A 16523-nucleotide genomic window follows, 5' to 3' on the forward strand; every position below is an offset into this window, starting at 1 on the left:
AGGAAGGGAAAGGGGGAGGCACCGTGACAGTGATGTGCTGTTTGCTTCACAATCTCGAAGGAACGTTTATTGTCGCCTTCTCCTGCAGGTTACTTACTGGAAAGAAAGAAAAAAACCAGCCTGAGATGGATGAAGTTGAACTTTGAACCTACAGCGGAAACATCCTTCACTGCCAGTCGGATGATAGAGGGTTGCTTTTATGAGATGCGAGTGTATGCCGTGAATGGGATTGGCACGTCCCAGCCTAGCGTTTGTTCAAGGACATTTATGCCACTTGGTAAGCATTAAGAGTTGGAAATCTATCACTATGAGAGGGCAGATGGGTGGCATTCTGTTAGCGATTGAAAGGGAGCTTTATTTTACATAGAAACATAGAAGATAGGAGCAGGAGTAGGCCATTCGGCCCCTCGAGCCTGCTTCGCCATTTAATGAGATCATGGCTGATCATCCAAATTCAGTACCCTGTCCCTGCTTTCTCCCCATATCCCTTGATCCCTTTAGCCTTTAAGAAATATATCTAATTCCTTCTTGAATATATTTAATGAATTGGCCTCAACTGCCTTCTGTGGTAGAGGATTCCACAGGTTCACCACTCTCTGGGTGAAGAAATTCCTCCTCATCTCTGTCCTAAATGGCTTACCCCTTATCCTTAGACTGTGACCCCTGGTTCTGGACTCCCCGCCATTGGAAACATCCTTCCTGCATCTAGTCTGTCTAGTCCTGTTAGAATTTTATAAGTTTCAATGAGATCCCCCCTCATTCTTCTAAACTCCAGCGAGTATAAGCCCAATCGACCCAATCTCTCCTCATACGTCATTCCTGCCATCCCAGGTATCAGCCTGGTGAATCTTCGTTGCACTCCCTCCATGGCAAGAACCTCCTTCCTCAGATAAGGCTTTTAATTATAAAGCGGGATTTGTCATCTGATCGAGATTTTTAGGAAGCTTTTCCCATTTCTCAGAACAACAATCACAGCAACTTGCATTTATACGGCGCCTTTAACGTAGTAAAACGTCCCAAGGTGCTTCACAGGAGCGATTATCAAACAAAATTTGACACCGAGCCACATAAGGAGATTCTAGGGCAGATGGACGTAGGTTTTAAGGAGCGTCTTAAGGGAGGAAAGAGAGGTAGAGTGTTTGAGGGAGGGAATTCCAGAGCTTAGGGCCTAGGGTGCTGTCGGTGCATTCATGCTAAGGAGCATCGCTGGCACAGGAGTCCCATGGTCGTGACACCCATGGCAAATTGCCAAAGTAAAGCTGCCACTAAGCATTTGTTTTGTGTCTCTAGCTGTACCCAGCGAACCAACGCACTTAATTGTTGAAGATGTTACTGACAGCAGTACCACCCTGAAGTGGAGAACTCCTGAACGGATTGGTGCAGGCGGAATGGATGGGTACCTCATTGAATATTCAAAGGAAGGCTGTAAGTATCAGATGATTAATTGATTCCATATCTCAGCGTGGCACTTAATGGGTATTTAACTGGATCTTACTCTGGCAGCCATTTGCACTGTCTCTGAATCCCATCCCTTGCTATTTCACTTGATCTAATGTCCAGACTGGCGGGCCAGTTGCAATCGGATTTACTGGGCTGGATTTTGTCAGTGGAGGCGTGTTGGAGGCGGGACTGCTGCTTGTCCCGCCTCCATCCTCACCCGACCATTCAGAGGGATTTTCCCCTGATTGAGCTTGTTAAGCCCGCCCGGCGGGCTCAGCAGGCCAATTAGGGAGGAAGTCGCTGACAGATCACGTCAACGTCAGACGTGCTATCTGTCAAGACTTCTTGAAAGATGAAATGACAGCGTTTGACAGCTCTGTGAAGCTGTCGAACACTGACATTCTCTTTAGTTTGATGAGTCTTTGTGGTGAGGACTCAACAAACATTGAAAATAAGTAAATTTCAGATGTCTGATGGGTCGGAGGGTCCATCAGCCATTACCTGAAATTGACAAGGTGGATGTCTGCTCTCCCCATCCAGCGTGGCTAAAGGCTATAGAAGGAAAAAAAGGTAAGTGAACACTTTTTTAAACTAATCACTCACCTTGCATACTTACCACTCCACACTTGCACCCATCACTCACCTCTACACCTTACTTCCAGGTGCCTCCGACTGCCGCAGACCTCCTCCACGTCTCCTCCAACCCGGCAGGGTTCTCCGAGCTCGGGAAGCCTTCACCTGTGAAGGTAAAATGGCACTAATCCCTTTTTCTGCCTGTTAACTACCCTGTTAACAGGCAGTTAAAAGGATTAAAAGCCTTTGCCGCCTCCAGGAGACGGGACCCGAAGCTGCACATCTTCCCGCCTCCTGGCAAGTGGGCACGGAGGCGGGATGGGGGCGGGTTTGCCATCCGCCCCCACTTTCTCCAATTTTACGGGCTGCCCCGCCTCCTCGGGGCTTGTTAAAATCCAGCCCACTGACTCCAAGCCTCCCTCACCAGGCAACACTTTTTGCTGCTTGGTGATGTAGCCCAGCGATGGTTAAGAATATCTTTACACAGAGGGTTGTAGGAGTGTGGAATGCTTTGCCACAGGGAGGGAGGAGGGGTTGAGTGGAGACCACTGCATCTTTTAGGGGAATAATGGATCACTCTTTGAAGCAGAGGAAGATTGAGGCTCTGGGGAGTAAGCAGGGCAGTCAAATTCATTTTTGGATTGCTCGAGGGAGGAGCTGACACAGACATGATGGGCTGAATGGCCTTTTACTGTCCTATAACCTTCTATGGTGCAATGAGGTGGGGCTTAATTTGGGATCGAAGCTTCTAAGTCGCAAGAGCAGATGACGGGGTCCGACAGAAGAGAGCCCTGAAATGTTTAAAAAAAGTTTTTAAAATTTGTTTATGGGATGTGGGCGTCGCTGGCAAGGCCGGCATTTATTGCCCATTCCCAATTGCCCTTGAGAAGGTGGTGGTGAGCCGCCTTCTTGAACCGCTGCAGTCCCGTGTGGTGAAGGTGCTCCTACAGTTTCTGTTAGGGAGGGAGTTCCCGGATTTTGACCCAGCGACGATGAAGGAATGGCCGATATGTTTCCAAGTCAGGATGGTGTGTGACTTGGAGGGGAACTTGGAGGTGGTGGTGTTCCCGTGCGCCTGCTGCCCCTTGTCCTTCTAGGTGGAAGAGATCGTGGGTTTGGGAGGTGCTGTCGAAGAAGCCTTGGCGAGTTGCTGCAGTGCATCGTGTAGATGGTGCACACTGCAGCCACGGTGCGCCGGTGGTGGAGGGAGTGAATGTTTAAAGTGGTGGATGGGGTGCCAATCAAGCGGGCTGCTTTGTCATATAAAATCATATGAAATTGTATGATTTTTTAAAATGTAAATTATTATGTTTCCATCGCTTTCTGCAAAAATCACCCATGGCACCACCAAGATGGCTGATAAAGCTAGAGGGCAAACTCCTAACAGCTTGCCACCCATGCTGCTCTGCATCCAGTTCCCAGCTGAGGTGACTATCCATTTTTGGAAAGCTCCCATTCTGCCCCGATGACGTGCCTCGGCTCCAAGTTCAGAAGAATACTGCAGTGGTGTGTCCGAGCAAGACTTGACAAGCTTAGCGCCAACTTAGGGGCAGCATTTGCGTTATGACCTCACTCTCATGCTACATAGGTCCCTTGCAAGCAACAGAGCTGGAGGGGACCTTCATCCATCAATCTGGGCTGGACTTGGACTTGAAGTGAAAGGCCAACACTCTTGAAACCCACTGCGCCAGTTCCCAAATGCCTTTTCAGCCTCTCTTCCCTCTGTGTAGGGAAGCTCTTGCCTTATTCCCCTCGGCAATCCAGCTGAGATTGGGGAATTGCGTGGGAGTGGCACACAGGAACAGTTTGAGGCCATTCAGCCCCTCGAGCCTGTTCATTCAATGAGATCCTGGCTGATCTGTATCTGAACTCCACCTAACCCGCCTTGGTTCCGTAACCCTTAGTTCCCTTGCCTAACAGAAATCGTTCAATCTCAGTTCTTGAATGTGGCATGCTCTCCATTTCGTTTTAAACATGAAACCTCTGCCTCTCTGCAGCTGATGAATGGATTGCAGCCAACAAGGAATTGGTGGAGCGTCAGGGATTCACAGTCAAAGACCTTCCCACAGGAGAGAAGATTAACTTCCGTGTGCGGGCTGTGAACATAGCCGGAAAGAGCCCGCCTGCCATACTTAGCCAGCCAGTCACCATCCGCGAGATTGTCCGTAAGTAGAATTTGCGGGCTGCGACCAAATAAACGGCGCAAAAAAAAACATAGCCAATGACGGCGGTTTCAGCTTTGAGGGAGCTGGGAGCTCAGCAACCGCATCCAAGCTATACGCCTGGGATGTCTCCTTTGGGTGAAATTTGGGCAATCTCAATGACGCTTCTAGGGGTAAACAGTTTAGCAACAGCTGGCATTAATCATTGATATCTGCCCAGGTAGGAGGACCACTTGTAGGAACATTAGGAACAGGAGGAGGCCATTCAGCCCCTCGAACCATTCAATTAGATCGTGGCTGATCTGTATCTTAATTCCATTTATTTATTTTTAATTTGTTTTTATGGGATGTGGGCGTCGCTGGCAAGGCCAGCATTTATTGGCCATCCCTAATTGCCCCTTGAGAAGGTGGTGGTGAGCCGCCTTCTTGAACCGCTGCAGTCCGTGTGGTGAAGGTATTCCCACAGTGCTGTTAGGGAGGGAGTTCCAGGATTTTGATCCAGCGACGATGAAGGATCAGCGATATCCTTCTAAGTCAGGATGGCGTGTGACTTGATGGGGAACTTGCCATGCGTCTGCTGCCCTTGTCCTTCTAGGTGGTGGAGGTCGTGGGTTTGGGAGGTGCTGCCGAAGAAGCCTTGGCGAGTTGCTGCAGTGCATCTTGTAGATGGTACACACTGCAGCCCCGAAAAATTTATCCACCATAGCTCCATGTTCCTTTATACCCTTACCGAACAAAATCCTATCAATCTCAGTCTTGAAAGCTCCAATTATCTCACCATCCATGGCCTTTTGGGCGCATTGTCCTTCTTTACCCAGAGAGTAGCTAGAATGTGGAACTTTCTACCATAAGGCGAATAGATGCCTTTAAGGGGAAGCTAGATAAGTACATGAGAGAGAAAGGAATTGACAGTTATGCTAATGGGGTGAGATGAGGAGGGGGTGGGGGGAGGCTCGTGTGGAGCAGAAACATCAGCATAGACCAGTTGGGTCGAATGGCCTGTCTCTGTGCTGTAATTTCTATGTAAAATAAAATAAAAAAGAAATATGAGTGTTGACTGCTTGGGCCACAGGAGACAAGAAAAGAGACAGTAATCAAAAGCATACTGTACTTCAGAGAAGCTTTGGTTGGATAGTAGAGAGTCGCTGAATCTTGGTCATGTTTGGTTCCTGAGAGCCCCATCACAATCATCTCTTTGAATTTACAGTGTAATCGACAAAGCTGAGGTACCGCAGACCTGCCAGTATACTCTGTAATCTAACCTTTCTTATTCCTTTCTTTTCCATGTAGAACATCCGAAGATCTGGCTGCCACGTCAACTGAGGCATACATACATTAAGAAAGTTGGCCAGCAAATGAATATTATGATCCCATTCCAGGTGAGGAACTTGTGTGTGTGTGTGTGTGTGTATCCTGGGGTACGTACCTACAAACTCTTCTTTGACATGACCCTTGGAGGGGGACATTCATATCATAGAATCATACAGCACAGGAGGAGGCCATTTAGGCCATCGTGCCTGTGTCAAAAACAGCATGGCCTCCCCCTGTCCGGGAATTGACCCTCGGTGTTCCACGTGACCGGCAGGGATAGTCAACACTATACTAACAAGGAACACATCTTTCCCCCAGCCAGCTACACAACTAGGACCTAGAGATGAAATATCAATATTAATAAGAAAGCACACAACAAGAAAAGAGCAATCCTGGCTACAGAACATGTACAAGAACATAAGAACATAAGAAATAGGAGCAGGAGTCGGCCATTTGGCCCTTTGAGCCTGCTCCGCCATTCAATAAGATCATGGCTGAGCTTATGTAGATTGTATCCCATCATGAACTCCACCACACCCCATTATGAACTCTACCCAATCCAATTAGTCACCCGAGTTGCTTTCCTTGTCATGACTTTCTGTGATCTCAGGACATTATCAGAGCATAAAGAAGCATGGAATGTATTTGACCCAATAAGGACTAATTAGTGCGTTGTTTAAATAGACTCTGTAGACTGTTTGTAGTGATGCGCTGTTTAAATAGACTCGGTAGACTGTTTGCAGTAGTGCATTGTTTAAATAGACTCTGTAGACTGTTTGCAGTAGTGCATTGTTTAAATAGACTCTGTAGACTGTTTGCAGTAGTGCATTGTTTAAATAGACTCTGTAGACTGTTTGCTGTAGTACGTTGTTTAAATAGACTCTGTAGACTGCAGTGGTGCGCTGTTTAAATAGACTCTGTAGACTGTTTACAGTGGTGCGCTGTTTAAATAGACGCTGTAGACTGTTTGCAGTAGTGAATTATTTAAATAGACTCTGTTGACTGATTGCTGTAGTGCGTTGTTTAAATAGACTCTGTAGACTGTTTGTCCTGTAGACTTATTAATAAGGATTCATACATGGTCCTAGAGATGAAATGACAGTGAGATGTACAGTGTCTTCTGCCAGCGAGAGGTGTGGGGGGGGGGTGGGGTGCGGTGCAAGGTAGGTTGTCATCTATCAGAAGTGGTGATATTTCATAATGTCTCCCTGGGCTGAGGTGACAGGACAGCGTCTCAACATGGACTGGTGTAGGTCTGCTGGTCTGTAACTGAGATGGAGAACAGCTGTGATCTCACACTGGCGTGGCTGAAATCTGATGAGGTGTTAAATCACAAGGGGGGAAAAGAAAAACCTGCACATGGATGTAATAAAACTTTACGGGGACATTGTGGGAAGTAAAAAGCAGGGAAGTAATTAGGTTGGCCTCAGAGCCCCTGAATTAGGGAGGGGAAAATCAGCATGCTCTTGATCCGCTGGAGTATGTGGGAGGGAAGAAGTGCCTAGTCACGAAGCTCCAGTCATCACGAGTATGGGGCAGGCTTGAAGGACCAGCTGGCCTTCTCCTGTCGTCAATTCTGTATGTCCTTATGTTTTCAGCCACGCCAGTGCGAGATCACAACTGTTCTCCATCTCAGTTACAGCCAGCAAAGTCTATTTACTCAGCAAGTACAGTCTATGTAAACAACGCATTACAGCAAACAGTCTACAGAGTCTATTTAAACACGCACTACAGCAAACAGTCTATAGAGTCTATTTAAGCAATGCACTACCGCAAACAGTCTACAGAGTCTATTTAAACAGCGCACCACTGCAAACAGTCTACAGAGTCTATTTAAACAACGCACTACAGCAAACAGTCAACAGTCTATTTAAACAATTCACTACTGCAGTCTACAGAGTCTATTTAAACAGCGCACCACTGTAAACAGTCTACAGAGTCTATTTAAACAGCGCACCACTGCAAACAGTCTACAGAGTCTATTTAAACAGTGCACCACTGTAAACAGTCTACAGAGTCTATTTAAACAACGTAACACAGCAAACAGCCTACAGAATCAATTTAAACAATGCACTACAGCAAACAGTCTACAGAATCTATTTAATAAGAGTCTCTACGAACTAGAGCAAACAGAACTCACGACTGAAACTACAGCAACGTCTCCCGGTAAAAGCAGGGTGATGACTCCCGAAAAATGCAGTGAGTGGAGGATAGCTACATAATACAAATTTTGTGCGTAAAATCAATCCCAGTCACTTACAGCAGGCGTGATTGACGGGGCAACTTACCCAATCATCTCCATTCTGGCTGGGAATAGTGGTGTCACTATACACAGCCATCATATCGAGCAAGAGCAGAATCGTGTTCAGCTATACTGCCATCTCGGGGTCAAGTGACTGCTGAAATTCACTATCGGGGCTGATTTGAAGAATGGTTACTTGGGTGAGACGCTGGAAGCATCCATGGAAATGCATCCCAGCATAAGTTAGTGGAGGGGAGAAAACTTCGGGAGTTGAGGGGAGAAAACTGAGTGGGCGAGGGAAGAAAAATATTTCAGAATTAAAGAATAACCTTGAGTTGATTCACTTTCTCAACCCGCTTGAGTTAAACTGATTGTTTGAACTTTGACCCTCATCAGGGAAAGCCGCGACCTCTGGTCACATGGTTTAAAGATGGGCAGCCACTGGATACCAATCAAGCTCATGTCCGCAACAGTGAAGTGGACACCATTCTCTTCATCCGTAGTGCGGAGCGCAGTCACTCTGGGAATTACGAGCTCAGTGTTCAGATTGAGAACTTGACCGACAAGGCAACAATCAAAATCCAGGTCGTTGGTAAGCAGCACCATCTGGGCAGGGTCTTTTTATTACGGAGAGCGCAAAGAAATCCGCTAGCTTTAAAGTTGATAGTGCTTATAAATGTTCCATGAAAGACACTTTACAAAGTTCAATTCTGAGCACGTAAGGACATACAGAATTGACGGGCAGGAGAAGGCCAGCTGGTCCTTCAAGCCTGCCCCACACTCGTGATGACCGGAGCTTCGTGACTAGGCACTTCTTCCCTCCCCCAGCCAGAGTCCGCTCACTGCTGAGGTCGGGCTCGATCCCACAGCAGCTTGTGAGGAGGACACACAGAGTCTGCAAAGGGATAAAGATAGGTTAAGTGAGTGGGCAAAAATTTGGCAGATGGAGTATAATGTGGGAAAATGTGAAGTTATCCACTTTGGTAGGAAGAATAGAAAAGCAAAATATTATTTAAATGGAGAGAGACGACAGAATGCAGAGGTACAGAGGGATCTGGATGTCCTCGTTCATGAAACACAAAAAGTTAGCATGCAGGTGCAGCAAGTAATTAGGAAGGCAAATGGAATATTGGCCTTTATTGCAAGGGGGATGGAGTATAAAAGTAGGGAAGTCTTGCTACAGCTGTACAGGGCGTTAGTTAGACCACATCTAGAGTACTGTGTACAGTTTTGGTCTCCTTATTTAAGGAGGGATATACTTGCATTGGAGGCTGTTCAGAGAAGGTTCACTAGGTTGAGTCCTGGGATGAAAGGGTTGTCTTATGAGGAAAGGTTGAGCAGGTTGGGCCTATACTCATTGGAGTTTAGAAGAATGAGAGGTGATCTTATTGAAACATATAAGATTCTGAGGAGGCTGGACAGAGTAGATGCAGAAAGGATGTTTCCCCTCATGGGGGAATCTAGAACTTGGGGGCATAGTTTCAGGATAAGGGGTCGTCCATTTAAGACTGAGATGAGGAGGAATTTCTTCTCTCAGAGGGTGGTGAATCTGTGGAATTCTCTTCCCCAGAGAGCTGTGGAGGCGGAGTCAGTGAATATATTTAAGGTGGAGATAGACAGATTTTTGAACGATAAGGGAGTCGAGGGTTATGGGGCGCGGGCAGGGAAGTGGAGTTGAGGCCAAGATCAGATCAGCCATGATCTTACTGAATGGCGGAGCAGGCTCGAGGGGCCAAATGACCTACTCCTGCTCCTGTTTCTTATGTTCACTTGTGTTCAGAAAAATTAGTTCATTTTTCTGAACAACAACTTGTATTTATACAGCACCTTTAACCTAGTAAACCAGCCGCACTTCACAGGAGTGATTATCAAACAAAATTTGACATCGAGCCACATAAGGATATATTAGGGCAGGTGACCAAAAGCTTGGTCGAAGAGATAGGTTTTAAGGAGCGACTTAAAGGAGGAGAGAGAGGGGGAAAGGTTTAGGGAGGGAATTCCAGAGCTTAGGACCTTGGGAGCTAAAGACATGGCCACCAATGGTGGAGCGATGAAAATCAGGGATGCTCAAGAGGCCAGAATTGGAGGAGCGCAGAGATCTCGGAGGGGTTGTAGGGATGGAAGAGGTTACAGAGATAGGGAGGGGGGCGAGGGCTGGGGAGGGATTTGAAAATAAGGATGAGAATTTTAAAATTGAGGTGTTGCTGGACCGGGAGCCAATGTAGGGAGAGAGAGAGAGGGAGACAAGGTTGAGACAGAGGAGAGATAGCTGTGAAACTAGATGCTGAAAACCTGTCAGAGTGGTTTGGAGTAACTGGAGGCAAACCAGGATTGTGGCTTTGTGCCGCCTTTCACTACAGCAACTAGCTTTTAAAAAAACTGTTAACGCAGTGAACTCGGGAAGGCGTAAGCGTTCATCAATGTTGTCCCACGCTAGTCCGAACACTCAGAACTGTCCCAGCAACGGTGCAGTTTTCGGGAACTTTCTGCAGTGAATAAAACCTGTTGCTGCTGTAAATACGGTCATGAGAAGGAGGCCGGATACATGAGGAGAGTTGGCCTTGGTGTAAAGGACACAAATAAGTCTTCAGCTGGAAAGCGTGAAGTCAGGGGCATTGGAGCCAGAACGGATTGGTTTACAAATGCCTGATACAGAATTAATTCAGCTTCCGTCTGCAGGATGAGCAAAGACGACCAGGCCCAATTTAAGGGATCAGATGTGGGGAGCTCTGATTAAATAGAATTGGAGCTATTTCAGCTTCTGATATCACACTCACAGCTTATGACCATATAACCAACCCCTCACGTAACACTCTCTGATATACCCTACACCTCTCAATGAAACACTTCCTGATACACCTCTTATTAACACTCTCTTATACCCCACACCTCTCAATGTGACATCTTCTGATACACCTGCACCCCTCAATGTAACATTCATACACCTCACTGAACAACAACATCTTGCATTTATATAGCACCTTTAACGCAGTAAAAATAAGGGGTAAGCCATTTAGGACAAAGATGAGGAGGAATTTCTTCACCCAGAGAGTGGTGAACCTGTGGAATTCTCTACCACAGAAGGCAGTTGAGGCCAATTCATTAAATATATTCAAGAAGGAGTTAGATATATTTCTTAATGCTAAAGGGATCAAGGGATATGGGGAGAAGGCAGGGACAGGGTACTGAATTTGGATGATCAGCCATAATCTCACTGAATGGCGGAGCAGGCTCGAGGGGCCGAATGGCCTACTCCTGCTCCTATCGTCTATGTTTCTGTTTCTAAAACGTCCCAGGGTGCTTCACCGGGGCGTAATCAGCCAAAAATTGACACCGAGCCAAAGAAGGAGACATTAGGACAGGTGACCAAAAGCTTGGCCAAAGAGGTCGGTTTCAAGCAGCGTCTTGAGGGAGAGGTAGAGAGGCGGCGAGGTTTAGGGGGAGAATTCCAGAGCTTAGGACCCAGGCAGCTGAAGGCACGGCCGCCAATGGTGGGACGAAGGAAGTCGGGGGATGCGCAAGATCATAATATTGCCCTGATCTAAATGATTGCTTGTTTAAAACTCTTTAGTTACGAATCTTTTTCTGGAACAGAAACCATTTGATCCACCCATCTGCTCAACACGCCCGTCCCTAAAAAGTGCTTTTGCCCTGATAGAGTGTAGTCAGTGCCAGACCTGCGACATTCGTTCCGTCAAGGTCACGTTACAAGTAATTCCGCTCCCTCCCTGTGTCCCACCCCCCAACCTGGAAAATTCAAAGAATGCCACTCGTAAAGAAACACCTTCTCTCCCCTAGAAGGACATTTCGGAGCAATTCGAAAGCTTAAAAGGTCTCACAGGAGTCATGCCCCAGCCTCTAATTGCCCCCGTGAGCTGTGACCTACAGGACATCCAAACCCCAAAGGTCAGTTGCTTAAAAAAGCCAGTGGGTGATTTATTTGCACAGCAGTTTGAGCTGTGAAAGGGATTTGATTTCTACTCGGCCTACAAATCATGTCTAGTGTCCGTGGTAAAAGGCTTAACCCATGTTGGCAGTTACTGCCAGCTAATGGAGGTGGGTAGTCGAGTGTTCCTTGCTGGCAACAGTTTCTCCATCTTGACTGTAAATTCTCCGTGGCGCTGTTTTCACTCCCGCCCTGAAAGTGTCGAATCTTGCTGGTGTGCCTTACCCACCAATGCTGTACCTTGCCCAGTCAGCCATTCTTCATGTCTGAGGCCAGACATCGGGTCTATTTGACCTTGGAGGGGCACTGGCGATCTCACTCGGATCTCTGGAGAAAGCTCTACGCTACCCAATCTGGGCTCACTCTCCAGTTCACTACCGAGGAAATCAACATCCTGGGGGTTACCATTGATCAGAAACTGAACTGGACCAGCCATATAAATACTGTGGCTACAAGAGCAGACCAGAGGCTGGGAATTCTGCGGCGAGTGTCTCACCTCCTGACTCCCCAAAGCCTTTCCACCATCTACAAGGCACAAGTCAGGAGTGCGATGGAATACTCTCCACTTGCCTGGATGAGTGCAGCTCCAACAACACTCAAGAAGCTCGACACCATTCAGGATAAAGCAGCCCGCTTGATTGGCACTCCATCCACCACCTTCAACATTCACTCCCTCCACCACCGGCGCACTGTGGCTTCAGTGTGTACCATCTACAAGATGCACTGCAGCAACTCGCCAAAGCTCCTTCAACAGCACCTTCCAAACTCGCGACCTCTACCACTTAGAAGGACAAGGGCAGCAGACGCATAGGAACATCACCACCTACAAGTTCCCCTCCAAGCCACACACCATCCTGACTTGGACCTGTATCGCCGTTCCTTCACTGTCGCTGGGCCAAAATCCTGGAACTCCCTTCCTAACAGCATTGTGGGTCTACCTACACCATATGGACTGCAGCGGTTCAAGAAGGCGGCTCACCACCATCTTCTCAAGGGCAATTAGGGATGGGCACTAAATGCAGGCCTAGCCAGCGATGCCCACATCCCATCAATGAATTAAATTTTTTTTTAAAAATGCTGCACTGTCAGAGGTGCTGCCCTTTGAAGTTGAGGCCTTGACTGCCTGCTCTGTAGTTCAGATAGTCTGTCAAAAATTACACGGAGTTTTACAGTACAGAAACAAGGCCATTCGGCCCAACTGGCCCATGCTGGTGTTTATGCTCCACACGAGCCTCCTCCCACCTTACTTCATCTCACCCTATCAACATCACCTTCTATTCCTTCCTCCCTCATGTGCTTATTTAGCTTCCCCTTAAATGCCTCTATGCTATTCGCCTCAACCACTCCAGCAAGCAACGTTCCCTATAAGCTGCATGGCCGGCCGGGACCAGCTTTCTCAATGTTTAAGTTTCGCAAACCCTTAAAGAGACCGCACACCCCCCAAAAAAAAGAGGGATTTTGGTAGCAAGTTCCACATTCTCATCATTCTCTGAGTAAAGAGTTTCTCCTGAATTCCCTATTGGATTTATTAGTGACTATCTTATATTAATGGCCCCTAGTTTTGGACAAGTGGAAACATCTTCTCCATGTTTACCCTATCGAACCAACCCCTTCATATTTTTAAGGATCTCTATCAAGTCTTCCCTCAGTCTTCTCTTTTTCTAGAGAAAAGTGCCCCAGCCTGTTCTGTCTTTCCTGACAGTTATAACCTCTCAGTTCTGGTATCGTCCTTGTAAATCCTTTTTTGCACCTTCTCTGGTACTTCTATATCCTTTTTGTAATATGGAGACCAGAACTGTGCTCATGTTCACGAAATGCCATGATACTATTCGAAGAAGAGCAGTGAGCTCTCCCAGGACCTGGCCAACATTCCTCCCTCATCACCAACAGCTTGCATTTATATAGCGCCTTTAACATCCCAAGGCGCTTCACAGCAGCGTAGTCAGGCAAAAAAGTGACACCGAGCCAAAGAAGGGAGACATCAGGGCAGGTGATTGCACACTTGGTCAAAGAGGTAGGTTTTAAGCAGTGGTGGAGAGAGAGGGGTAGAGAGGCGGAGAGGTTTGGCGAGGGAATTCCAGAGCTAAATGCCGAGACGGCGGAAGGCGTGGCCGCCAGTGGCGGGGCAAAGGAAGTGGAGGATGCACCAAAAACACTAACCAAAAAAAATCAGCCACCAAAAGCAGATTAACTGGTCGTTCAGCTCATAGTTAGTTTCCTGTGCAAAATGGCTGCCAAATTTGTCTAAAAATAACGGTCACTGCGCACCAAAAAATACGTGAAGCACTTTGCAGTTTTCGCAGATGTGAGGAGGCGCTATGTAAATGCAAGCGTTTCTTTGTTGTATCATACGGCGCTACATCTATATCTGCTACACCACCCGACCCGACTTGGGCGTCAGAAATGGAAATTGGGTCATTAGTTCTCATGAACATCCCTCATCCTGTGCATAAAGTTCACACATAAGCAGAAGGAATATATCCACCTTAATTGGTTCAGATGAGAAGCTGGTCAGTCAGGGAGGAAGAAACACCAACGGAAACAAAGGATTGGATACAAGAGAGCAGAGAAATACTGAATGACTGGAGATGGGGAAGGGCGATAAATGCAGATGCCAAGTTGTTTTTTTATAGTCTTGTTATAGAAAGAAAGAAACAGTTCTTTCAGGACCTGAGGTACTTCACAGCCAATAATATACTTTTGAAGTGTAGTCGCTGTTGTAATGTAAGGACAATAGACAGACAAGGGGCTGGATTTTCATTGAGGAGGCGGGTAGGAGGCGGGACAACAACTTTCGGGGTTGTAGTCCCGCCTCCATCGAGTTCTAGCCAACCCACGCGATTTAGACTTGATTGACCTTGTTGAGCCCGCCCAGCGGGCTCAGCAGGCCAATTAAGGGCCACCCGGCAACAGCTGACGTCACAGATTGATGTTTCATCTGTCAAGACCTTATGACAGATGAAATATCAGCGTTGGACAGCAGTTTGAAGCTGTCAAACACTGACAATCTGTACTCCAAGTTAATTCCTTCCTCTCAGGCTGATTTAGAGATCTCCCCGGAACAGAAAGCTGAATGCTGCAATTTCTGACAGCTCGCAGCCATTCTGCTTTCTGTGCCGGTGAGATCAGGGACTCCCGAGACCTGAAGGAAGGAAGGCTGTAAAGGTAAGTAAACACTATTTAAATACTTTACACAGATCAAACACACTTACCTTTGCACTCATGCACCCATCACTCACCTGAACACCGGACATCTCGACCCCTCCAAGCCCTTCATCCCGACGGTCCGCCTCCTCTAACTTGGTGTGGTTTGGAACCGCCGGGAATCCCACACTTCAACATTAAAAATAGGGATTAGGCTAAAACTACCTGTTAACAGGCAGTTAATTGGCACTAATCCCCTTCCCGCCTCGGGGAGGCGGGTCCCAATGCGGGGTGGGCACCCGCCTCCTTTGAAACTGGCATGGAGGCGGGCTGGGTGCGGGATGGGGTCGGGACCCCCGATTTCGGGATTTTAACCCCCCGCACGCCTCCAATCCTGCCTCCACGGCCCAATGAAAATCCTGCCCAATATGCGCACAGCAAGGTCCCAAGACCTGCAATGAGATGCATGACCAGATAATCTGTTTTTGGGAGTGTTGATTCAGGGATGGATGTTGGCCAGGACATCTGGAGAACTCCCTGCTCTTCTTCATATAGCGCCGTGGGATATTTAATGCCCACCCGAGAGGGCGGAGGGGGGGGTCTCTGTGATGAAATATGCCATTCATCAGGCACTCTGTATTCTCTGTGTTTGATTGTGCCTGTGACTGTGACAAGCAGGGGAGTTTAGTTTCAGTTTCATTTCCTTACCTGTATTGTATTGTGTGTAGGGCTCCGCCCATACCTGGCCCCTACTTAAGCAGGCCCCAGCGTGTCTCACAGGCAGTACAGCAGATCTCTGGATGAGAGACACTTCTCCACTGTGTATTACTTTCTGAATTAATAAAAGACTTGCTTTGCTCCGTTAACGTTGAGTCTCGGATTCATTGAGGCACATCAGTCTTCATTTCACGTCTCATCTACAAGGTATCACTTCAGACGGTGCAGCGCTCCCTCAGTACCACACTGGACTGTCAGCCTAGGTTATGTGCTCGAGTCCACGAGTGGGGCTTGAACCCACAACCTTCTGGTTCAGAGGTGAGAGTGCCGCCCACTGGAGCTCACTGCGCTATAGTTTGAGCCAACTGCTGCTGAAAAACAATACCTCTTTCATTTTATTCCCTTGAATGTTAAGCTGCAGTTTTTCCTTGAATTTTCTTTTCTCTGAATCTACTTCAGACAAGCCCCAACCTCCGGAGACCCTGAAGATCACAGACGTCTGGGGATTCAATGCTGGCATAGAGTGGATGCCACCTAAGGATAACGGCAACAGCGACATCACCGGCTACACCATTCAGAAAGCCGACAAGAATACCATGGTGAGCGCGAAAGATTGGCTCGGCCGGTGTCACAACACACTGACACGCTGTGCTATACTGTGGCGCCGTGAATCCCCCCACACACACGGGCAATTTCAGCTGAGGCGTTGAAGGTAGCACCACACACTCCCCTCCAAGAGGAAATGACTGATACTGGCCTCCGGTCTAATGTCCAATTGGAACTGAGTTGCCCAATCTCAACTGGTACAGCAGTTGATGCATTAATAGTCCCTTCCCCCCGACCTCCCACACACAATGCCCGGAGAGGAAAAGCGGGCAGAGTTCCTTCTCCGATGCTGGAAAGTCCACGGCCTAGAAATTCAGTGGGCTGCGCCACCCGTTAGCGCCTTAAGAGGGAGCTAAGTGGGTCAGAAGCCACTGGCCACGCC

General features: G+C 47.6%; 1 protein-coding gene across 3 annotated transcripts in view; it reads left to right on the top strand.

Moving 5' to 3' along the window:
- The window catches only part of mybpc2a (myosin binding protein Ca), a 112057-nt gene that overhangs the window by 74984 nt on the left and 20550 nt on the right, over nucleotides 1–16523 (top strand). For all 3 annotated transcript variants that reach the window (XM_085969737.1, XM_085969739.1, XM_085969738.1), the window contains 6 exons: nucleotides 89–277; nucleotides 1291–1425; nucleotides 4011–4178; nucleotides 5466–5554; nucleotides 8125–8320; nucleotides 15995–16134. In XM_085969737.1, the coding sequence (XP_085825863.1) occupies nucleotides 89–277; nucleotides 1291–1425; nucleotides 4011–4178; nucleotides 5466–5554; nucleotides 8125–8320; nucleotides 15995–16134 (917 nt within the window). The remainder of the gene's footprint in view (nucleotides 1–88; nucleotides 278–1290; nucleotides 1426–4010; nucleotides 4179–5465; nucleotides 5555–8124; nucleotides 8321–15994; nucleotides 16135–16523) is intronic.

The sequence above is a fragment of the Somniosus microcephalus genome, chromosome 28, assembly GCF_052327205.1.
Source record: "Somniosus microcephalus isolate GS21.2 chromosome 28, FLI_Smic_1.0, whole genome shotgun sequence".
In the NCBI taxonomy this organism is placed as follows: Eukaryota; Metazoa; Chordata; class Chondrichthyes; order Squaliformes; family Somniosidae; genus Somniosus; species Somniosus microcephalus.